The 25,234-nt window shown below is 42.3% G+C and overlaps 1 protein-coding gene and 1 non-coding gene across 2 annotated transcripts in view; both read left to right on the top strand.

Moving 5' to 3' along the window:
* Positions 1–25,234, top strand: part of CCDC14 (coiled-coil domain containing 14) — a 43,316-nt gene that overhangs the window by 10,114 nt on the left and 7,968 nt on the right. Inside the window, exons 7-11 of the mRNA XM_056126488.1 lie at positions 1,401–1,899; positions 5,694–5,838; positions 21,198–21,280; positions 23,301–23,519; positions 23,597–23,729. Of these exons, the coding sequence (XP_055982463.1) occupies positions 1,401–1,899; positions 5,694–5,838; positions 21,198–21,280; positions 23,301–23,519; positions 23,597–23,729 (1,079 nt within the window). The remainder of the gene's footprint in view (positions 1–1,400; positions 1,900–5,693; positions 5,839–21,197; positions 21,281–23,300; positions 23,520–23,596; positions 23,730–25,234) is intronic.
* Positions 18,287–18,392, top strand: LOC130036251 (U6 spliceosomal RNA). Its single transcript, XR_008794304.1, has one exon. It is a non-coding gene; the product is annotated as a U6 spliceosomal RNA (small nuclear RNA).

Below are 25,234 nucleotides of genomic sequence, written 5' to 3' on the forward strand. Positions count from 1 at the left end.
GACAGGTTTCACAATGGAGATGGTATTGGTGCCCACTTGAGCAAATCGATGAACTACAGGAGGACAGTGCTGCTACAGTGCTGCATAATTGAATCTTACATAGCTTTGTTGCTTCTTTCATTTAGTATCTTATTGTAAACATGTTTTTCTCTTACAGTATGTTTTTTTAAATTTTTAATAAGTTGCTAATATTTGAGTGTATATCTATACTCTGTGTAAACTACTCCCCTATGGTTAGACATTTAAGTAACAGCCAGGATATTTACTACCATAATAGTTCTGGAGAAATATGATGCTTTTTGTATGTTTGAGGTTATTTTCTTACAGTGTCGTTTCTTTTTTTCCTCTTTTTTTTTTAAAGCTTTTTGGGTCATACCCGGCAATGCTCAGGGCTTACTCCTAGCTCTGCACTTTGGAATTTCTCCTGGCTGTGCTCAGGGGGCCAGATGGGATGCTGGGAATTGAACCCAGGTCGAAGTGTGCAAGGCAAATGCCCTACCCTCTGTGCTATCACTCCAGCCCCATTACAGTGTCGTTTCTTAAAGTGCAAGTGTTTTGTGTGTGTGTGTGTTTTTTTTTTTTTTAGTGAGACACCATGAGGTACAGTTGTAGACTTACAAATTTTTGTGCTTGGGTTTCAATTATACAATGATCAAATACCCATCCCTCCACCAGTGCCCATTTCCCACCACCACGCATCCCAGTATCCCACTTCCCATCCCCCTCATCCCACCCTGCCTCTATGGCAGGGCATTCCCCTCTAGCCCAAAGTAGGCTAATTTTTAATGTCTGAAAGCCATGTGTGATATTCACCATTTTAGCCATGGCGCTATAATGTTTCCACGTTGCAAACTGAACTAATTTTTTTTCTAAACAACAGTGATGGGGCTGGAGTGGATACAGTGGGTAAGGTGCTTGCCTTGCATGCAGCCAATGCAGGTTCAAGCTCAAGTATTCTATATGGTTCCCTGAGTACCGCCAGGCATAATTCCTGAGAACTAGGCCGGGATAATCCCTGAACATCTTTGGGTGTACCCCCAAACCAGAGGGGAATAAAAACCACTTTAGGAGCTGGAGAGGGTGTAGGGGGAAAGGGCGTCGCCTTACATGCAGCCGTACGTATGGTCCCATGAGCACTGCCAAAAGCAGTACCTGAGTGCAAACTAGAGTGATCCCTGAACACAGCCAGGTGCGGCCCCCAGAACAAACAGAATTTAAAAAAAAAACCAATACTGTGCTTAGGAGAAATCCAGCATATTAGTGATAATCTGTAACTCCATCCTTCTAAAGTCATTTTCTAATATTTCTGGCTTGATCTTATTACAACTAATGCTTATATGTCAGTGCTTACATTTTTGAAGATTTACCTTGGTTTTGTGGTTTTGTCTTTTTTTCTGTAGGAAGTTCAGACTGATGATGACAACCCTTTTTCATCACAAACTAAAACGCTCTCTGTGAACTCTACTGATATTCTGAGAAATTCCTTCAATTCTAGCCTTGGAGTTCCATGTAGATTTCCTGCAGTGGACAAACCAGCCATTCGTGCGTTTACTAATGGTACTCTGCCTCAGGAAGAGATTCCCAGGGAACCAGATCTACTAAAGTGTTTCCAAACATACATTAATCTGTTACGTTCACGTGGAAAAGAGAGCCAACCAGATAATCAGACACCAGGAAGCCCTACTCTGTCACAACCAACTTTCTTGGCTGCTGAGGAAGAAAAAAGTGCCAGAGAGAAACTTGGAGAGATAACAAGTGAGGGAAAGGATTTAAACACACATAGGCAAGATTCGAGAATGAAGGATTTGCAGAAGGCAAAGAACGTGAACCAGTGCGCTGAAGAAATCAGAACTGTAAAATATCTGTTGGGAGAGCTCAAGGCCCTGGGAGTAGAACACGGTCGGTAAATAATTTCTAATTTTCTGAAGCATGGAGTTAATTATCAATGACAGGATCATATTATTTTAGCTATTAAATTTAGAATAATTGAAATGGAATTCATGGTATTCTTCCACATATGCATGTTGCGCTAAGAAGGAAATTAGTTCTGCTTGTTTTATTGTTTTACATTTTGGTCCATTAGTTTTCCATGGATTTAAAATGTGCTAGGAAATACCACGCAGTGTTCTTATTGCAAATGTGTATTCTATTTGGTTCAAAGGGACCTTGGAAAGATTCAGTGGAAGAGAATTTGTAGAGATGAACTTTTAAAGGTTAGAGGATTAGCCTCCTAGATGATCAGCTCCCTAGAGTAGACTCATACTTTTTCCTGTTAAATAGTGGCAGAGATGGTCTGCCCAAAATTTCTTTAATAACCAAAAGTTAAAGTGTATAACAAAATAAGTAACAACCCATTGTTTGCTTTTTTTTTTTTTTTTTGCTTTCTGGGTCACACCCTGCGATGCTCAGGGGTTACTCCTGGCTTTGCACTCAGGAATCACTCCTGGTGGTGCTCAGGGGACCATATGGGATGCTGGGAATCAAACCCGGGTCGGCCGCGCGCGTGCAAAGCAAACGCCCTCCCTGCTGTGCACCCAATAGCACCCTGCTGTGCTATTGCTCCAGCCCCCATTGTTTACTTTTTGGAGAATTAACTTTTTAATCTCTCAGTTTCCTTTCATTATTTTTGTTATTGTCATTATTAAAGAAATTATGAAGAAAAATATTTTAGCACATCCCCAATCCTAGAAAATACATTATCAAGAAAAATATTTTAGTTAAGTTTATGAGGTATTTGGGCCAGATCATATTCATTTTTATATGTGTTTATATTTTAAACAATGACTTTTGCTTGGAGTAAGCTATGGATTTGTCAACACAAATTTTTGTAACAAAATTTTTTGTAACACAGTAATTCATTATGGAAAAATATGAATACTTGATATTTGCAGACTCCCAAAAAGAGATATTAAATTTTAAAATGTATCTCTAGGAATATAGCACCATTAGTCCCAGTGGTTTAATATATTGAAACTTTGGTGGCATTCCAGTTGTGGCTCAGTGGTAGAGCAAGTGCCCTATATGAGTAAGACCCTGGATTTGATCTCTGGGCCACACCAAAAAAAAAAAAAGCATTTTTAACTTGTCTCTTAAACAAATACTTACACTAACAATAATGATACCGTTAATAATAATACTATTGCCTGTCATACTGAACACTTAACGTGTACCTGGCATGGTGTTAAATGTTTTACATGCATTTTCTTACTGAAACTCACATTGATTCTCTGAGGTACTGTTACTCCACCCATTTTACAGATTGGAAATTGAGACTTAGAGAACAGTATCTTGTGTAACCCTTTTGGCAGCCCTGTGAGGTACTCTTCTTATCATTTAACATATAGAAATTTTGGCTGCAAGCAGTGGGTCTTCTGACTAATGTGATACTGCCGGCTCTGTCAGCGCCTGGACCACTGACCCCTGCACTTGCTGCAGACCTACTCCGCGGAGGTTGGACGGCAGCTTGACTGGCACAGTTATTTACTCTGCGCCTCTATTTTTTATCTAAGAATATTAATCTATTGTATTTTTTAATTTATGATGTATTTTCTAGGGATGGGGTTATGATTCAGCTGTAATAGTTACTTCCCTTGCACATGTGAGCCTGGGGTTTGAGTCCCAGCACTGCCCAAAGTAAATAATAAGAAAATAAATAGAATATGCTATCTTAGATGTTAGCCAATCACTGTATCACTGTATCACTGTCATCCCGTTGTTTGTCGATTCACTCAAGCAGGCGCCAGTAACGTCTCTGTTCCTCCCAGCCCTGAGATTTTAGCCGGCTCGCCTTACTCATCTTCTCCCAATGATTTGAGGCTCTTTCGGGGTCAGGGGAATGAGACCTGTTATGGTTACTGGTTTTGGCATATCAAATACGCCACGGGGAGCTTGTGAGGCTCTGCCCGTGCGGGCGGGATACTCTCAGCTTGCCGGGCTCTTGGAGAGGCATATATGTATGTATATATATATATGTGTGTGTGTATGTATGTGTGTATATATATATTATCTCTATATATTAGCTAACAAATCATAGAGAAATATATATATTATCCTGATTTGTTAGCTAATATAAATGTTAAATGTTTTTAGTTTACAGAAAATTTTGGTGGAATTTTTTTGGGGGGAATAAAAGATTTAAAATCTACCCCCTACTCGTATCTACTTGCCCCCTGCCCCCTCCAAAAATCCACTTGTCACAGTCTATAAATGTGGCTTTGGTTGCATGTACACTCTGACCTGGTACAAGTGTCTGGTGGATCAGATGTAAATGTGGCTTAATTAATGCAAATCAAGGGGCCGGCATCAGTGAAGTGAGCTGTGGCTCATTGTATTAACTCTACCATATAAAATTAAAAAATTAAATGAACCCTTGATAGAAGTCTTTTCCTTGATATTTTGTCGAATTAAATCATCTAAAGTGAAATATTTGCTCATGCCAGGATCAAAGGTTGTGTTGTAAATGCCAATTCTATGTACCCATTGTAGTCATTTGGTAAATGTGGCTAAGAGGTTTGTGTAATCTATCTTCCTACTACACTCTGTAACTGAAAAACATGAATGATTCTTTGATTTAGGGCTAAGTTTTAATTTGATTAATTCTAAATAAGCAAATGTAGGAAAGGAGAAAATCTTCCTACCAAACTCCGTAACTGAAGAACATGAATAATTCTTTGATTTAAGGCTAATTTTTAATTTGGTTAATTTAATTTTAAATAAGCAAATGTAGGAAAGGAGGAAATAGATTTTTTTTGGGGGGGTCACACCTGGCAATGCACAAGGGTTACTCCTGGCTCTGCACTCAGGAATTACCCCTGGCGGTGCTTGGGGGACCATGTGGGATGCTGGGAATCGAACCTGGGCTGGCCACATGCAAGGCAAACACCCTACCCACTGTGCTATCACTACAGTCCCAGAAATAGATTTTTAAAATAAGCATCTAGTTGAATGTATAGAAAGTTATACATATTTGTATTTTTTCCTTTAATAGTCATGAATATTCTCATTTTAAACAGTTTACACTATGGGACAGGAGCGCTACTGTACTGGGCAGAGTGCTTGCCTCATACATGGCCAGCTTGGGTTCAAACCCTGGCAGCCCATATCGCCCCTTGAGCACCACCTGGAGTGATCCCTGAGCACCACCAGTGTGGCCAAAAAACAAAAACCAGTTTAACTCTAATGGTGATATGGGGACAAGGATGGAGGATCAGGGGTCCGTGGTGGTAGTAGTGGGAGTGGTGTGTGTAGTGACTTTGATGCTGTTTAACCATGTTACCTTAGCTAGGGCAGAAAAATTCGAGCTGGAGAAAGAACAGTGGGTAAGGCTGCACTACCATGCGCCTGACCTGGGGTCACTTTCTTGACACCGAGTATGCTCCCGTGAGCACCACTATGAGTGACCCCCGAGTTCAGAGCCAGGAGTAAGCCCTGAACTTTTCTGGGTGAAACCAAAAATTAAAAAATAAATAAATAATTTAGAGGGCCAGAGAACTTAAGCAGTAACACATACATGCATGTATCAGATCTGTATTTAAGCCCTAGCACCCCATTCATCCCCCCAAGCACCTCTGGGAGTGACCCCCGAGTACTGAGCCAGGCGTGGTTCTGATTGCTGCTAGCTTGTGGTGGCCCCCCATGCCAGATCAAACCAGACGAAAATTTATAGTATGATTATTTTTTCCTCTGACTTACAGGGGATACAGAAATTCAGAGACTGATTACAGAATTGGAGGCATGTATGTCTCTGCTTCCAGCAATGCATGAAAACAAAAGTAGTATTCAAGTTGAAATAGCACTGGCTGTACAACCATTGAGAAGTGAAAATGCTCGGTTACGCAGGTAAAAATTGTTCGCTGAATTTTTTTTTTTGGTCTCCATACAGAGATGTCTCATCGCCAGCACAAAGGGTCCAAATGAGATGTCAAAGTCTCCAGAAGGAAAATAGATTTATTGTCTTACTTTTTCTGCCTTTTCTTCCATTTTCCAAACTTTGACACCATTTCGTCTTTAATTACTTCTGCATATTGTTTCTCACCTATTTTCCTAACAACTATTATCACTTGTGTGTAGAGAAAATAAAGTATTCAGAATATTTATCAGAATAGACTGTGTTTCAGCCAACCATAGCAAGATCAAGAATATGAGGGTCATGCTAGAGCGAAAGCTTCTTTCTTACACCAAGACCCTCACAACACCCCAGTCTCTCACCAAATGACTCAAGAGTTAGTTATGATGAAGTCATTGTTTTCCAGAAAAAGATATGTCACACCAACTCTTATATTATCTGATACTCTCCATGTCCATCCATGTGTAAGCAGATTTCGTGACTTCATTTTTCCTAACAGCGGCATAGCATTCTACTGTGTACCATAGTATACCATAGTTTCTCTCTCTTCTCATCTGTTCTCAGGCACTTGGGTTGCGTCTAGATTCTGGCTATTGTGAACCGTGCTGCAATGAACATAGGCGTGCAGATGACTTTCCTGCATTGTGGTTTTAGGCTCCTGTGGTATATTCCCAGGAGCAGTACTGCTGGATCATATGGAAGCTCAGTTTCTAGGTTTTTCAAGTTTTTTAAATTTCAGCGCTTGAAATAAACATATATATTTCTTTATTTTTTCTTGTTTTTTTCCCTCCCCACATAATTGAATTTCACTAATGTTCCCAGGCGTCCCCCACCCCACCTGCCCTCTTGACAGGCCCTTTCTGAGTTTGGGTGTTAGAGTTTTGTTCTCTTGATTTCAGTGTGGTTGACTCTGGTTTGGGTATTTGGCTCTATCATTCCTCAATACCACCTTAGTACCTGACTCCTTTGACCTGGCCCCCAGTGCTTCTCATCTGTCTCCCCCTACCCCCCTGCTTTCTTTCCTTATACTCTGGTACGAGATTGATTAGGGCATCCCCCCCCCCTTTCTTTTTTCTTTTCTTTTATTTGGTGGGAGGGGGGGGTCACACCCAGCAATGCTCAGGAGTTACTCCTGGCTCTGCACTCAGGAATTACTCCTGGCGGTGCTTCGGGGACCATGTGGGATGCTGGGAATCAAACCCGGGTCAGCCGTGTGCAAAGCAAACGCCCTACCCCGTCAATTTCTAGTTTTTGAGAGGAATGTCCATAGTATTTTCCAGAAGGCTGGATCCACGCTACCACTGGTTATTCTTTTTGATGTGTACCAATCTCTGGCGTGACAGCTCATCATTGTTTTGACTTGCATGTCCCTGATGATTAGTAATCACTGTCACTGTTCTCCCGTTGTTCATCGATTTTTCTTGAGTGGGCCCAGTAACATCTCCATCGTGAGACTTTGTTGTTACTGTGTTTGCCATATCGAATACATCTCAGGTAGCTTGCCAGGCTCTGCCGTGCGGGCGAGATACTCTTGGTAGCTTCCCGGGCTCTCCGAGAGGGGCGGAGGAATCGAACTCGGGTAGGCCATGTTGGCTGTGTGCAAGGCAAACGCCCTACCGCTGTGCTATCGCTCCAGCCCATGACTAGTAATGTGGAGCACTTTTCTATCTGTATTTTGGCCATTTGTTTTTCTTCTTTGAGGAAATATCTGTTCATCTCTTTTCCCCATTTTTTATGGTATTGTATATTCATTTTGGAAAATTCTGCTAGTGCCTTATGTATATGGAATATACATCCCTTATCAGATGAGTGTTGGGTAAATAATTTTTTCTATTCCGTGGCCAGTGTTTGTATCCTCGTCATCATTTCCTTTGAGGTTCAGAAACTTCTTAGTTTAGCATAGTCCCATTTGTTTTTGCTTGGTCAGTGGTGTTTCCTTGAAGATGCCTTTTTAGCTTCAGTGTCAAGGAGAGTTCTGCCTGTTTTCCTCTATGTACCTTACGGATTCAGTCTTATATCAAGGTCTTTAATCCATTTTGATTTGACTTTTATGCATGGCGTTAGGTCCAAGTTATTTTTTTGCATGTAACTAACCAGTTTTCCCAAACTAGTTAATTTTATTTGGGTCTCTTTTAGCTGGCATCCTTGGGCCTCCGGGATCTGGGTGCATGCACTCTCAGCTCTAGGAACTTCTCGGCAGTGCCTTTGACTGTTCTTCCTCATCAGGGTTGTCTTCTTGTTCTCTAGGATTGATGATTCTTACATTGTTCCTCTTGAATTCATCCCAAAGTTCTTTTGTCGTCTGTTGTTTTCTGGAGATTCTCTGCACCTCATGTTGGATTTCACTGCGTCTGCCCCCAGCTGCTGTCACTCTGCTACTGAGGCCTTCCAGGGAGTTTGTCATTTCACCTAACAAGTTTTTCAGATCTGTCATTTCTTTTGTAGTTTCCTCATTTCTCTCTCATACCCTCTTGTGTTTTATTGGTGATCTGTTCCATTGTTTCTTTGAGCTTCTCACACATCCTCAACAATTCCTTCTCCGAGGTTTTTTAGCTCTTTGTTCCCGGTTGAGTCTACCTGGCAAGCGTCTTCACTCTAAGCTGGGTGGGGTTTTTGCACTGCTTAGCCATTATGACTTTTGCAGAGTCTGCAGTTGTTTCTTGTATGTTTTTGTGTGGTAGTTTGGATGTTTCTGTAGTTCACGGTGAGTTACAAAGAGGTGAAGGAAAGAAGAGGAGAGGGAGAGGAGAAGCCATCCTACATTCCACTGCGTGGTCTTCTGGGGTGAGGGCAACCCTGACCTGTGGGGAGAAAGTGTTGATTCTGAGTTAAAAGTGGGGCCCGTATGTTGCTGTACCTCCTCTGGGACTGCTGTACTTAAATTTTGTTGGCTAAAATGAGGCTGTGGTCCTACCTCATGTTTTAGGACCTGGGTCGTAACATTGTCCCATACTTCCAAACACTCCAAAGGAAAGGGTGAACTGATGTCAGTGAGTATCAGTGGCCTCAGCACAGTCAGACATGGACAAAAATTCATTTAAATGATTAAATATAATAATCTGTGCCATATTCGGAATGATTTATCTTTGGAATTGGAGTCTTGACTTATTTAGCCAAAAGATCAATCAGGTATCTAATCTTGTGATTCAGAAATTACTCATATAGTATCAGTTATATCCTAACTAAATGTTCTCAGTGATGTTCAAGGCCATCATTCTTTGGTCGTGTATGTTTTCAGCATATTTGCAGAGAATTGTGTTACATTTTCAGTTGTCTCTGTAGCACTGAGTGTGACTGTATCCTGAGAGGGCATTATAGCTACATGAGTTATAAACATTATGCCAGGTGGAACATGCAGAAACTTGCATAGACATTTGCAAGAAACTACAAAGCAATGAAAATAAATACCTATTTGAAATTTGGTAATGGGGCTTGCAAAGCCAACTCAAGTGGATTGATTGATTTATTTAGGATTATTTTTCTAAAGATTATTAGTCTCTAGAAACTATGAATATGATGGGTTTTTGGCTTTCAATTCTAATAAAACTGACTTCATTCCTGACCTAAGGGAGCCCTACAGTAGCACTGAATTTTCATATTCAAGAGCAACTACAAGTAATGATGACAGCACTACTTTATCTAGGTCATCTGTTTAAATTATTTCAACAGTACTGAGTGAGGTAGGTATCTTGTTATTTTCATTTACAAATGAGGAAACCAGGGCTCGGGTGTTCTGTAACTTGTCTAAGATTACGTACCTACTGAGTAAAATAGAGAAAACGCAAATCATGGCAGTTTGATTTTAGACCACAGTGACCTTAAGGTAAAGGTAAAGGCCCTCCCGTTGATTGTCGATTTGCTCGAGCGGGCCCAGTAACGTCTCCATTGGAGACTTTGTTGTTACTGTGTTTGGCATATCGAATACTCTCCGTAGCTTGCCAGGCTCTCCGAGAGGGGCGAAGGAATCGAACTCGGGTCGGCCATGTTGGCTGCTTGTAAGGCGAACGCCCTACCCGCTGTGCTATCGCTCCAGCCCACAGTGACCTTAATCTCTGTATTTCTGTATTGCCTCTGTTCAGAGGCACTGAGATGGATTTATTGGTAGATGAGGTAGAAGAGATGACTGTACTTATATTTTAACGTTAGGTATATTTTTATGAACAAAATAATACTCTACAAACATAAATAATAAAAAAATGAGTATATTTCACTGGTATAGTTGTTAGTGTTTTTTTATGTAAGCGTGCCAGACCTTGATCTCAGAATATTATGTTTTTATATTGTTTAAATAGTTTAATGTTATAGAAATATTAGTAATTCTTTTTTCTTTCCATTCCCTAGAAGAGTTTAGAGTTGCTTTAGGAGCTAACTTACAAGCCACTCAAGAAAATAAGACCACTAAATTGGTCCTACCTCTTTTTAATTTTTTAAAAATATTTTATGTCTAACCTAATTTTTTAGTCTTGGCACCAGAGGTTTTTGGCTCTTTTTCCTTAGAGGACAAAGGTTACATGTATGTTTTTACTGCTGTTTACTTGATCTTCTAAATATGAAATGATTGAGAAATAAAAAATGTGTCCGATAGACTCTTTTTAGCAGAATGAAGTTTCCAGCAGAAGTGTAGGAATTTTTCACCACTTTGGTATTCTTTATTTAGAAAGAATCATCCATAATCTTTATTATAAATGAATGTTGGGAAAGCATATATTCATTCAAAAGTGTTTTTCAGCATTTTCAATCAAAGACTTTTTTTTCTCTTTTTGGTAGGATATTTAGATGTTAAAACATTTCTTTGTAACCAGAAGTGACATTTCTGGACTTCATTGAGTTTATTGCCCTCTTGTGGCTAAAAGAAACATAGCGAGATATATGATTATGTTTGATAGCACAGCGGGTAGGGCATTTGCCTTGCATGCGGCTGACCTGGGTTCGATTCCTCTCTCCCTCTCGGAGAGCCTGGCAAGCTCCCCGTGGCGTATTCGATATGCCAGAAACAGTAGCAACAAGTCTCACAATGGAGACACTACTGGTGCCCACTCGAACAAATCGATGAACAACAGGACAACAGTGCTACAGTGCTACAGAACTTTTTGGATGTTTTTTTAACTGGAGAGTTTTTTATATGGGACCTCTTACGCATATTCAACATCTAGCCTAGCTGAGCTCTGTCTGCCCACTTTGTGTATAGTTACACAAAGTTAATTATCACCTCCAGAAGCCCTGACACAGCCGTAGGCTTCTGTGATGGAGATTGGGGAGCTAAGTTTCAGTTAGGCGCCAACAAGCAGGGTCAGAGAGACGGGACAGGGAGTAAGGCAGCTGCGCGTGTTACCCTGGTTCAGTCCCCAGCATCACGTGTGACCCACCACGTATCACCACACACTTGCTAGCTGTGACCCTAAACCAAAACAAAGTAACAGACAACAGAGAACGGAATCATCAGGCCACAGAGTACCTTAATTCTTATAGACTAAGTTAGTTTCATGGCTGCTTTCTAGTTTTAGACCCAAATCTGTATCCACACAGGACAAGAGAAAATGAAACGGAAGTGAATAGGAGGAGACAGGTGGGCATTCAGGTATTTGATTTGATAATCTGACAGATGGGATCATAATTTTCAGGATTATTTGTTTCATTTTATTTAGACTGTAATGGGGAACCACATAATTTGGATTTTTAGACATACTGACTATATTTTTTAGACTATCTGGAGATACGTATGTCATAATTAGAGCATAGAACTAACATCTGGTATACAGATATAAGCTTGGAAATTAGCACATTCTTATTTATTCTTTTTTATATATTTGACACTGTTGGTAGGTCAGAGGCAGTCATTAAAAGCAAGTGTTTATTATGAGAACATAAGTGGGAAACTTAATAAGATAATGTACAGTGTGAACATAGATAAAGGTAGATTTCTGTAGAAAATAGATTTTTAAAAATTTTTTTGTAGGAGTACTGCTATTTATTCAGCCACGGATTAGCTGATTGAATTGTGCATGAACTCCGCCTTACTTTTTTTTTCCATTTTTTATAATTTTATTTATTGAATTTACTGTGAGAGCAGTTACAAAGCTTTTGGGTCTAAGTCTCAGTCATACAATGAAACACCCGTACCTTCACCAGTGCCCATTCTCCACCACCAAAAATCCCAGTATCCCCCCATCCCCCTGCCTGTGGGGCAGATGATTTCCACATTACTCTCTCTCTACTTTGATCGCATTCACTATTTCGACACCAGACCCACCATTATTTGAGATTTTACCCGAACACTCAGATCTGCTGAAAAGGCAACAATACACAATTTGTGTTCTATTGCTGGTTATGAATAACATATGATGTCGTGTGGCTGCAGTAGGGCCATGTGATTTTGAAATTCCGAAATTTTAACACTTAAATCTGGAGGGATTTCTGCCAAAAGCCACTGGGTTTAGAGATCTGCTCCTGAGTCTCTGGGATCATGGCCATTGAGCAGCTTGATGAGGAGCCAGAGAGGCCGTTCGTGGGCTATGACTTGGGGTCTCGTTGGGGTGGGGAGGACAGGCCCGGCTCCCCCCTCCATCCCGTGAGGCCCAACAAGTTTCGTCACTGCGGGCCCAAGCCTGACTGTCCAATGGCCTCTGGAGGATGACAGCCACCAAGTCACCAAGAGGGAGCAGGCGGAGGGACAGTACCCATTCCCCCCTGGGGTGGCCCGGCTACAGTAACCTACTGCGGGGTCCGGACACATTTCTGCCAAAAGCCGCTGGGTTTCGAGATTTGTTTCTGAGTCTCTGGAATCGAGGCCGTTGAGCAGCTTGATGAGGAGCCAGAAAGGCTGTTCATGGGTGATGACTTGGGGTCTTGTTGGGGTGGGGAGGACAGGCCCGGCTCCACCCCCCCCCCCCATCCCGTGATGCCCAACAAGTTTCATCACTGCGGGCCCAAGCCTGACTGTCCACTGGCCTCTGGAGGATGACAGCCACCAAGTCGCCAAGAGGGAGCAGGTGGAGGGACAACACCCTTTCCTCCCTGGGGTGGCCCGGCGACAGTAACGTACTATGGAGTCCGGATGCATTTCTGCCAAAAGCCACTGGGTTTTGAGATTTGTTTCTGAGTCTCTGGGATCATGGCCGTTAAGCAGCTTGATCAGGAGCCAGAGAGGCCGTTCGTGGGCGATGACTTGGGGTCTCATTGGGGTGGGGAGGACAAGCCCGGCTCCACCCCCATCCCGTGAGGCCCTGTGTGTCTTGTCACTGAGGGCCCAAATGTGACTATCCAGTGACCTCAGATGGATGGCGGCCACTGGGCCGCCAGGGGGAATAGGCCAAGGCACGAAACCTATTCCCACCTGGGTTGGCCCAGCACCAGTAGCCTACTGCAGAGACCAGATGCATTTCTACCTAAAGCCACTGGGTTCTGAGATTCGTTTCTGAGTCTCTGGGATCATGTCCATTAAGCAGTTCAATCAGGAACCAAAGAGGCCTTGCCTCCAATTATATAGCTGAGCCGGAGGTGGTTTGTGGGTGTGTCTCCCACATACCTAACTTTTGGCCGTTTACTTTCTTGGTAAACTTTGCCCCAAGTGTTTGGGGTCTGGCCAAAGGCACAGCAGCAATTTTGGGGTGTCTGGAAGTCTGAAGGCATCATGAGGCTGCTGATGCACTCGCCTCACAGGTACAGATTGACCTGCTGGCGGCACCATACCCCCATAGAAAAATAGATTTTTAAGGAAAGGACAGAAGAAGAGGAACCTGTGAAAGGATGCAAGAAGGAGAGCCTAAAGGAATAGCTCAGTGGCGTAAAGCACTTGCCTTGAGAGTAGGAGGTCACACGTTCAGTTCCAGTGTCACCGCTTAGCCAGATGTGATCACTGGGCTGCAGGTGAGTTCCGGCGACACTACAGCCGCGGAAGTGTGAGCACTGCCACTTAAAAGATGGGTAGGCAACATGGCCAGGAAGCTGACCCCTGCAAGCACACGTATGAGGACAGTGACCTCCAGTGAGCACTGAAACCAAAATGTGTGTGAGCATCTCAGCTAACGAGAGCAGCTCCTGGGAGCACATGCTCCGGCACCTGGGCTTGGGAGTGCAGCCCTTGGCACACGGCCCAGCCAAGTGTGTGGACGCCACAACCAGGATCTGCCCCATGCCTGGTTACTGCACCAGTCAACAGCACTCGACAGTGAAGGATGGGGGGGGGGGGGGGGAATATCAAAAAGGAAGGAAGGAAGGAAATCTGAGAGAGGAGGCAGGACCAGGATGACAAAGTGGGGAGCAAGCGCAGAACTTCTGCAGGACCATGGCAGGGTCTGCGGGGTGGGGTGGAGGGAGCATCGGAGCACTGGGAGAGGGAAGCGAGCACTGGTGGTGGGTATTGAAATGCAGTATGCCCCAAACTCATTTGTTGTCAGTAACTCTAAATAATGGTTCTTTAACTTTAAAACATGAAGTACATCAAATAATCAGTTTATGATGATTGCTATATGCTTTTAATCTATGTAAATAAAGAAATTCAAGTAATTTAATACAGTATTACATAGTGCCTATTATTTACATAAGTACGTTTTCAACTCTGGCATTTAAAATATGTTGCCTTAAATTTTATTTTGTACTTGGGTCTCATTGTTGTAATAGTCATGTCTTTCCTATTATTAAGAAAACTTAAAAAATCTTTGCTAATATTTAAGTTTACATAAAATAGATAAAGCCGAGAAATATATAATTTAGTAAGTGAAGAGGATTAAAATATATATATATATTTATTTATTTATTTTGCTTTTTGGGTCACACCCGGCAGTGCTCAGGGGTTACTCCTGGCTCTGCACTCAGGAATCACCCCTGGCGGTGCTCGGGGGACCATATGGGATGCTGGGAATCGAACCTGGGTTGGCTGAGTGCAAGGCAAACGCCCTCCCTGCTGTGCTATCGCTCCAGCCCCTGATTAGAAAAATGTAAAGGGAAAAATTTGAATAGGCCTGTCAAAGCACAGTGCTTTATTCTAAGAACAGAAATACTGGTTTTATATTAAATATATATTGTAGGTACTGCATACATGTCTACGTTAACAAGTAAAAGGTTGCAATAGAAATCTATAGTAAAAGAATTGATAAGACATAAAACATATAAATAAAATGTTAATTTATTATTGAAAATGTATCAAATTCCTTAACGAGCTAGGTATAAACACACCTTTCCTAATCTAGTAGGGCACAGCCATAACACCATAAATGTGCCATACTCAGTGCCACATAGTGGGAAGTTTGTCCTGTCCTTTAAAGAAGGTCCTTCTTGCAGGGGCTGGAGTGGTAGAGCAGTGGGCAGGGGATTTATCTTGCATGTGGCCAACTTGGGTTTGACCTGGGTTTGGTTCCCGGCATCCCAAATGGTCCCCCAAGCACCGGCAGGAGTGATTCTTGAGTGCAGAGCCAGGAGGAACAGCTGAGCACCGCTGGGTGTGGCCTCCAAAGCCTAAATAAATAAATGAAATTAAGTTGAATTGAATACTTTAAATTTTTTTAAGAAATAAAGCCTCTCACAGAAGCTGGGCCTGGTTTTGAGGCTATGAATTGCCTAAGCTGTTGCCTGACCCTGAAGCTCTGTACCATTCCTTCAGATCTGAGCAATAATCTGGCTGGATAGAGTGTTCTTGGTGAGGTGTTTGTTTCATTGATATGCTCCATCTCTCACTCTCCTCTGGCTTAGAGTCTCATCTGATCTGCTGTGGCTCTTTCGGACTTTCCTTTGTATGGAAGTTTCTTCTTTGATCTCGCTGCTTTCAATATTCTCTTTCTTCGGCTTTTGTCACGAAGTACAATGTGTCTTGAAGTTTTCTTAGTTGAATCTGTATTTGCTGGGGCCTTTGGGTTTCTTGAATCTCTTTGCCTGTATTCCTCTCAACATTGGGGTATTTTTTTTTTTGCTTTTTGGGGCGATCACAGCTAGCCATGCTTAGGGATCACACCCAGGCCAGCTGTGTGCAAGGCAAATGCCCTCCCTGCTGTAATAACTCTCTAGCCCCCAACTTTGGGAAATTCTTATAAATTATGTAACTATTGTTTCTTTATCAGTTTTTCCTTCCTGTTCTTCAGGTACTCTGTGATTCTTGTACTGTTCCTCTTGTATGCCTTTGTATTCCATAGCTCTCTTGTATGCTCTTCATTTCTTTCCTCCTGTTGTTTCCTAGCGGTTTCTTTCATCTCATCTGGGTCTCCTCCATCTTTTGCTCAGCTGCTGTTGCTCTGCTGTCCAGAACTTCTAATGACTTTTTGTATCACCACCCATACTCTTCCTCCCGACTTACGGTTTTCTTATTGTAGCACTCAGGCTTGCATGTGCCGTGCTGGCTTTGCTGACGACCTGTGCCATTATTTTTTTCAGCTCATTAAACATCTTCACCAGGATGTCATTAAAGTTATTGAGGATTTACTGAGCTGCTTGGTGCTGATTGAGTCTTTGGTGTTATTCTTTCACTCATAAAACTTAGTGGGCTTTGATGCACCTTCCCCTGGGGTTTGCTGTGCTCCTGTGCTGTGAGTAGTGTGAGGTTTTTCAGAACGGTCATGTTTTTTTCAAAGCCTGACAATGGAAGCTGGAAGGAGACATAATAGCTAGTGGACCTTTGCCGGTGGAAGGTAAATCTTCTTAGATGTAGAATTGGCTCTTTTGTTTTGTAGCTCAGGCATCTCAACCAGGAAAGCAGAAGAAACCCCTGATTAGCTAAAAGGGCTGCAGTAGGAGCAGAATCCTTTGGAGTTAAGAGGAGATGGGATCCAGGATGCAACTGAGTTGCATCTTCTCTGAAATTCAAAGAAAGGAATAACGTATAGATGGATAGATATCTATAACCTGTGAGTGAAGAATTACAGAGTTTGTCTCTAAACAGTATCATTTGAGGTGAAATTAGGAAGTATTCTGTTACAGGAGCATAGATTTAGGGAGACCACAGACTGTATGAGGGTGCGGTGAGTCAATACTCTCACAGGTAACTCCCCTGAGTGTTCTCCAGGGTGGCCATCAAGCCTCACCTAGGTCCACTTGATTGCTAAGTCTGGGAATTAACGTCTGCCACCCCAAGTCTCGGGAGCCAAGGAAAGCTGCTCTGAGACTTAACGCTCTTCTGGTTCAGAAATAGAGCTAAAAGTCACCTCCAGATGGAACACCAGGTTCTTGGAGAAAGAACTGCAGAACAGTACATGTAAGTAACAGCAGAGAGACACAGCTTTTTTAAAGAGTGCGTTTACAGAAGAGGAGGAACATGCATCAAGGGTCATCGGGGTCATGTGTAAAGACTTGACTGGGCTCTGTTAAAGGAGTGCGTGCCTTTAAGGACTGTGCTTGCTCATACGTCATGTGTCATTAGCATCTAATTATGCAGCTAAGAGGCATGTAAGTTTATATGTATTGGGCTTAATGAGGAGAAAAGTGAAAAAGGGTCAGGGTTCTGTTCACTGAGCCTGCTTCCACAGCTGGCTGGAACTGGTTTTCTAAATCCTTGATCAGGAAGTTGGTGACCACAGGGTGACTGAGTTAGCATCTTGAGGCCCCTTTCTTTTTCACTGATACACAAGATAGACCTTTTTGTTTCTTAGAGTGACTTTTCCACTCTGCCTCTTGATCTTCCTGAGAGGAGGAGGCTAGAGGGAAGATTCATGTACTCGAGTGAAGAAAAGTTTAGATTGACTTGTTGGAAAGGGAAGAATCTAACAAGAGATGTCCAGAACAGTTGTCATAGTCTGACACACCCTTCATGAGAGGCCAAGAGTTTTCCAGTAAACTCTTAAGTTACATTTGCTCGAGCGGGCCCAGTAACGTCTCCACGTGAGACTTGTTACTGTGTCTGGCATATCGAATACGTCATGGGGAGCTTGCCAGGCTCTGCCGTGCGGGCGAGATACTCTCGGTAGCTTGCCGGGCTCTCCGAGAGGGGCGGAGGAATCGAACTCGGGCCGGCCATGTTGGCTGCGTGCAAGGCAAACGCCCTACCGCTGTGCTAAGTCTGCCAGATTTTCTAGATCTTTTCTAGATCTTTGTTGTATTCTGTTGTGAAGAGGAATCATTTTATTTTTAAAAATTTTAAAATTTTTTGTTCTTTGGGTCACACCCAGGAATGCGCAGGGGTTATTCCTGGCTCTGCATTCAGGAATGACTCCTGGCGGTGCTCAGGGGACCATATGGGATGCTAGGATTGAACCTGGGTCAGCTGTGTGCAAGGCAAGTGCCCTACCTGCTGTACTATCATTCCAGCCCAAAGAGGAATCATCTTAAAAGGTAAAGGCCCTCCCGTTGATCGTCGATTTGCTCGAGCGGGCCCAGTAACGTCTCCATTGGAGACTTTGTTGTTACTGTGTCTGGCATATCGAATACTCTCGGTAGCTTGCCGGGCTCTCCGAGAGGGGCGGAGGAATCGAACTTGGGTCGGCAATGTTGGCCGCTTGTAAGGCAAACGCCCTACCCGCTGTGCTATCGCTTCGGCAGCACATATACTAAAATTGGAACGATACAGAGAAGATTAGCATGGCCCCTGCGCAAGGATGACACGCATCTTAAAACATGAAAGTTTTATTAAAATACGGGATCATAGCATATTGTTCAGTAGTTTATGGTTTTCTGCTTCACATCATGTTTTAGAGGGATTTCCATTTCAGTATGTGTGGGTGTCTGTTTAGTTTAGTCTGTTTAAACTTGGTTTAAACTGTTTAGTCAGTTTAGTTTAGATTGTACCCGGGGCCTGGGACACCCCTGAACAGTGCAAGGCTGTTGCTTGCGCCCAGTGAACCTGGACACCCTCCTTACAAGGCCATCACCCAACCCACTGTACTTTCTGGCCCCAAGTCCGTCCTTCTTTTTTTTGGTACTACTGGATCTTAATTTTGCTTAGAAGAGTTTTCCTTCAAAGTGTGTGCATTTCTAGTTCATATAGATTTCCACCAAAGCCTAGTTGTGTTGAGTTTTGTTTGTATGTTTTAGGTTTAGCTCTTTAATCTCTAACTAACACATGGAAGATATGTAACATTTTAGATTTTATAACAAAATGCTTTAATGAGAATGCTGAAATGAGTACTTCAGGTAATTCCGGAAAGATGTTAAGGATCAATTTCTTTAGCCGTGACTTATGCGATAACTCCTTTTGGATTATGGGCCATACCCATGTATTCACCCCATTGAATTCCTACAGCCCAGACGCTCATTTGGGAGGAAGGAGTGGGGTTTGAGGGCTTCTCCCAGTTGCTCCTCGGCTCTGAGTTCAGGATCACTACTGGGTGCTTGAAGACCATTTGGGGTGCCGGGGATCGAACCTGGGCCCACCACCTACAGGGCACACACATCATCCCTCTACTATCCCTTTGGACCAGAACACTTATTTTTGGGGGGCGGGGGAAAAGGGGAGGTACGGCTGGCAGTGCTCAGGGGTTACTTCTGACTCTGCACTTGGGATCACTCCTGGGAGAGGCCAGGGGACCATATGGGATGCCAGGGATAGAATCTGGGTCGGCCAAGTGTCCTACTGGCTGTACTATGGCTTGGGCCCACCAGAGAACATTTTTGTATTTCTTTTTTTATGTTCCTTGTTGTGAAGTTGCTTGATGTCATGAAGTTTGTGGTAGGACAAAGCAGCTGCTTATTGACATTCTCTTAAATAAGCTTATTAAACTTTCCATGTAAGAAATAAATTATGAGGGGGAGGAGTCATAGTACAACTGGAAGGGCCATTGTCTTACTGAGATTGGCCTCAATTTGATCCCCAGCTTGCCATATTGTCCCCTGAGCCCACCAGGAGTGATCTCTGAGCTCAGAGCAAGGAGTAAGTACTGAGTACCACCAGCTATGGCCCAAAAAACCAAAAAAAAAAAAAAAAGTATAAATTGTATAAAATCTCTGAGGGCAGCCAGGGGGTGATCTCAACGACTCTTCCCCTGGCAGCCCAGGTTCCGAGGGGCCCGGGCCGCTTCCCCAACTGGGGTGGCCCAGGCCCTGGGGCAAACGGCAGAGGAAGCGAGGACCAAGCCGGTTGATTGATCAGATGCCCGTTATTTTATCTCATCCTCATTCACTCCTGTCTCTCTCTCCTTCTCTCTCGGCCCCTTATCTGGAACCCCTTTTCACCTTCTGGCTCTGGCTCTGGATCCTGAACCCCTCTTACCGCCTAGTTAAATCCCCAAAATCTGAGGGGGTTGGGCTTACACATATGTGCCCTCACAGTCAATGGGGTAAAGTTCTTTCCCTCGGGGTTGCTGCTTCTATTCTCTTTCAGCAGGATGACCCACCTAAGGGCGGAATCCCATGGGTGTGTTTCTCCTCTCCTTGTCGAACAAACACATAAGCATTTATAATATTAATCATTTTGTATAGACACAGTAAGAGATGCATTAAGCTTACAGAATTGCTCTCCTGGGGTAATCTCGATCTCAGACTATAGTTCTCAGGCCAGATTAGTCTTTCCTATCCCTAGCAGGGTCCTAGTCTCACCGTTCTGGATCATGACAGCATTTGTCCACGATCGAGCTTTTAACTTATAGTTAAGAATTGTGGCAGTCCCATCTCAATGCCAGGGTAGCACATAGCTTACCGCGTGCCCTGGTTCAGTCAGTCCCTCGTTGGGACCTGCTTTTGGGGGCGCTAGGAAGTAAGGGCAGCTGAGGCTTAGGTCAAGAGAATAGATGCCCAGGAGGAAAATAACACAGAGTCACATTACAAAAGCATAGCATGTGCTGTCTTCTTGTGTCCATACAAAAAGGACATTGCTCTGAATTAACTATGCAAAGGACTTAAGGAGAAGAAAAATACAATATTTACAAGTCAGCAGAGCACAATGAAAGAAGTTATGGGTAAACACAAAGGAATGGGAGCACTGTGATGGGAGCAACCCAATAAACCTAAACTACCTGAGGCTATGCAGGATGGACAAAACAGTGTTATCCTACGGAAAAAATGATGTGCATTTTACAGCTCTTTCCTCACTATGTGGAAACATCAAGGAAAGAGCTAGCAGTTTGTATAGATACTCTAGTCGATCTGATGATAGAGCTTTTTAAAAGTAAATGATTACTCCAATAATGAAAATACAGAGAAGGAAGGAAGAAGAAAATAGCAAGAGGAGATAGGAAATGAATAGAAAAAATAAGGAAGTCACTGAAAAGCCATGCGGAAGAGGAAAGGGACTGGGCTGGATGTGGGTGGGAGTCCGCTCTTTTCCAGGGAGGGGATGTTCTGTGCTGCCCCGGGCAATCCTCTTTCCTCCCACCCCCCTCCTGTCTCCCCTCTCATCTGCTGTTTGTCTTTTGTTGGGGTGAATGTGGATTTCTGCTTTGTGATCAGATGTGCACTGTTCAATGGATGCTGACATTCCTATTTCATTTTATTTTTTCAGGCAACTAAGAATTTTGAACCAGCAACTTAAAGAACAAGAAGAAACTCAAAAGGCATCAGGTTCTTTGGATTCCAACCTTGAATGTATGTAAAAGAAATGTAAGAACCCTTGCTAAATTCTTTGTCACTTAGAAGTGCTGATAAAGAGTTGACTGTTTTACCCCAGGGAAACAGCTCCCAGGGCTGGCACAGCTCATCTCTTGTATTTTTGACACTCAGTGTGATTCTCAGTACTGCATCACCTCTTAAGCACCACTAAGATTGCTCTCGTTGCCCCCAGCACTGCTCGGCCCAGGCAGCATCAGGCCCTGTGCATATTGCTTGGAAGATCAAAAGAGTATTTTTAAATTGAACTTTCTTATTCTTCTAAGTAGACTCTTTAATCGGCATTAAGAAATAGAATACTATTTCTATTAACATTTAAAATAGTTCAGGAACATTACCTACCAAAAAAATTCCCATTTGTTTCTTATAAAAAAGTATATTTCATTTCACAGTTCTCTGATTATATATGACTGATTGATTTCTTGAGTAGTTATTGAATGCCATGTGCAAGGTATTAATAGAAATATTATCTTTGTACTTTTTCTTCTTTTTTTTTATTTACTTATGTTTTAGTTCTGGGCCACAGCACCCAACTGTTCTCAGGGCTTACGACTGGCTTTGTGCTCAGGGATCACTCCTGGCAAATACTCAGGGAACTAAGTGGGGTACTGTGGACCAACCACAGGTTAGCCATATGCCAGGTAAGCATCCTGTCTGCTGTACTAGCTCTCCAACCTGCAAACATGAGATTGTACTGTGTATATTCTTTTGCAGTTTACAGTCAATTCACTTAACATGTAGGGTATTTTTGTCTCACAATTCATAAATATACTTCTGTGTAAGAATTACTTGGGTAGTCTATGTAAGCAGTTCTGCCGTCATGTAGAGTCCTCTGTTGGTGCATATGGAGATGCTTAGTCCTTTTCTCAGTGTACAGAGCAATGCTGCAGTGAAAATCCTCCTGCAAATGTCTTCGTGTACATATCTGAGCATATTAATAGATTATATTAGTAGAGCTGCTATGTGAAATGGCATATAGAGTGAAATTTTCACAGATAGCACTAAATTGTCCTGACAGATCATGGCTAAAATGAAAGTAAATAAAACAAAACAAAAACCAGAATAGTACTATAGGAAGAGGTGAGAACTTGGTTATTTTTGCAGGAGGGTGTGGGAGAAGAGCCGGACAAAAACTCATGTACCAGGAGGAATATCAAGGAAAAGATTGATAAAATTTGTCCCCATAAAAATTATCATTTTTTACACAGCATTATAAAATATTTTTTAATTGTAAACATTTTTAAAAGAGGTCAACAAAATGAAATTTGGGAGTATTTCACACTGGCAGCTTAATTATTTAAATATGTCAATATCTCTTTAAAATAACTAAAATATAGCACCCATCACAAATACTACATGAAAGGGTTCACTTTACCTTTTTGGAAAAATAATATGCAAAAGATCACTTTAATTTCACTACCAATAAACTCTAGGGTAGTGATGGATGGTGGATTCAGTAGACCATGGCAGTAAATGGGGGGGGGGGGGAATGTTACCAGTCAAAGTAGCTTATCTTTCTTTATTCTTTGTCCTTTTACCTATCTGTTGTTTCCTTGAGAGCATTTATTACTAGTTATAGGATTCTCTGACTCCTGAGAATAAGGACTATGTTCACTGCTCGATGCCCAGATTTTAGTATAGTGCCCTACAATAGTAAGCACACTTTCAAGGCTGTGTTTGTTAAGTGAAGGATGTCATGTACTTCATAATAATTAAAAGGAATGTGATATATTTGTCCTTTTACTTGTGGTCTGTGGATCCCAGTGACGTGGGCAGATGCTGGGGGTTGAACTCTAGGCCTCACACATGCAAGGTCAGGTGTTCCATCACTTGCCAGTCAATTTTTAAAAATAATTCTAGTATTTACATAGAACAACTAAGAGTATAAGTTTTAATTCAAAATCAATAAATCACAGGACTATTCATTTTTAAGAACTGATCTTTTTCAGGTTTGTAATTTTTAAACTGGGAAAGTTAGTTGGTCTATTTTATCTTGCAGTGTTTTCTCTTCAGTCATTGAACAACTCACTGCAAAATCAATTAGAAGAGTCACTGAAGAGTCAGGAATTACTACAGAATAAAAATGAAGAGCTTTTAAAAGTGATTGAAAACCAGAAAGATGAAAACAGAAAGATTTCTGGTTTATTTAAAGAAAAAGATCATATGTTACTCGAAAATAAACAGCAATTTGACATTGAGATGACAAGAATGAAAATTGGTATGTATTTGAACTGTAGTTTTAGTCATGTATTTTGAAAAGAAATAAGGAAAGTGAAAAAATATTTGTTGTTTTAGAATTGGAGGAAGCCTTAGTCAATACGAAAAGCTCACAGTTTAAGTTAGAAGCCATGGAAAAGGAAAACCAGATACTGGGGATAACTCTGAGGCAGCGTGATGCTGAAGTGACTCGACTGAGAGAATTAACCAGGTAATGGTGACTTCACTTTGAGTGACTGTGCTCAGGTTATGTATGTAAAATGTATTTCTAAACTACATTTACAAAGTTTGAAATAATTTTCATTCTTACTTTTTCTCCATCTTTTTGTGTAACTTTGTCAAATATCATGTTCATTTGTAATGATATTTTCTTCTTTTCCAATTAAGATAGTTTAAAAATTCCAACCCTGACTAAATGTTTGTTTTTAAACTATGTGATCTGATGAGCTGAAGACTTGTTTAGAAAAGTGATTATGGGCTCTGGATCTCTAGAGCTTAAGAGAGCTGAATGGAATCCATCCCACAGAGCTAATATGCCCCGGTAAAGCTCTTGACCTTCTAAACTTCAGCTGTGAGGTGGGGTTGTGAATAGACTTCACGGGAAGACTAATACATGAAAAGCACTTGCAAGATAGGACCCCATACCATGGAATCTTGGGTCAATTTTCTAGCCTCTTGAGCCTCATTCATTGCATGAGTGAATTGACCAAGTTGGAAGCAGACATACAATCACTTGATCACTTGATATCCCATTACTCATTGATTTGCTCAAGTGGGCACCAGTAACATCTCCATTTGTCCCTGTCGCATGCTAGTGTAGCCAATGGCATCTTCTTGCTATAGGAAGACAAAGAGCCTCAAACTATTTGTTCAGGGCCTTGACAAAGAAGTCTGACCATCTCGTAGGTGGGTGGCCATGCATTCTTTTGGCATTATGTGCAATCCAGTCAGTAACAGCTCTAGCCCAGCGGTCATCTTCAAATCACATTTGCGTCCAACCCATCTGATTTTCGACGCCTTCGCAAACGAGACAGCTTCCCCGATTCTTGGTCATCAACGGAGGTCAGAACTCCGGATTCCTTTTCTCACTTGAGTGAAGCGTGACACTCCAAGCACAGCTTTCGATTCCTCTTTGGGTGAACTGAATAGTTTTCTCATCCTGTTTTCGTAGGGTCCAGGTCTCTGAGGTGTATGTTAGTGCAGGGAAAATGGTGGAGTTGAAGAGATGTGCCTGGAGCCGGAGGTTCTTCGTCCTCTTAGCTATTTCTTCGGTGCTCTTGAAGGCGTTCCACACTGCTCTCTTCCTCCTGCACAGCTCAGGTGTCAGGTTGTTCATGTTGAGTTCTCAACCTGGATACACATTACTGCTGTTTTTGGAGATGTTCATTCCGTTGAGAGCAAATGTAATGTCAGGAACTAGTCCGTTTTTCATAAACATTGGCTTCGTGAGATTCAGCTGCAGTCTGATCTTTCCACACTCACAGTCGAAGTTGGCCAGCATTTGTGCCGCTTGCCTAATGTTTGCTGTTAGTAGAACAGTGTTGTCAGCTGTTTGTTGCTAGTTAGCCTTCCTTGTTAATGCTTTTGTTTACTGGATTTAATCGACTTCTGTGGTACTTTCCCATCTAATTTGGTGTGCTCCTATTGGAATGTCAGTATGGTGGAAATTGGAGGTGTCTAGAAACTTCAGGATCTGTAGAACTGGGCCAGTGGATG

The sequence above is a fragment of the Sorex fumeus genome, unplaced genomic scaffold, assembly GCF_029834395.1.
Source record: "Sorex fumeus unplaced genomic scaffold, SorFum_2.1 ptg000063l, whole genome shotgun sequence".
Taxonomy (NCBI): domain Eukaryota; kingdom Metazoa; phylum Chordata; class Mammalia; order Eulipotyphla; family Soricidae; genus Sorex; species Sorex fumeus.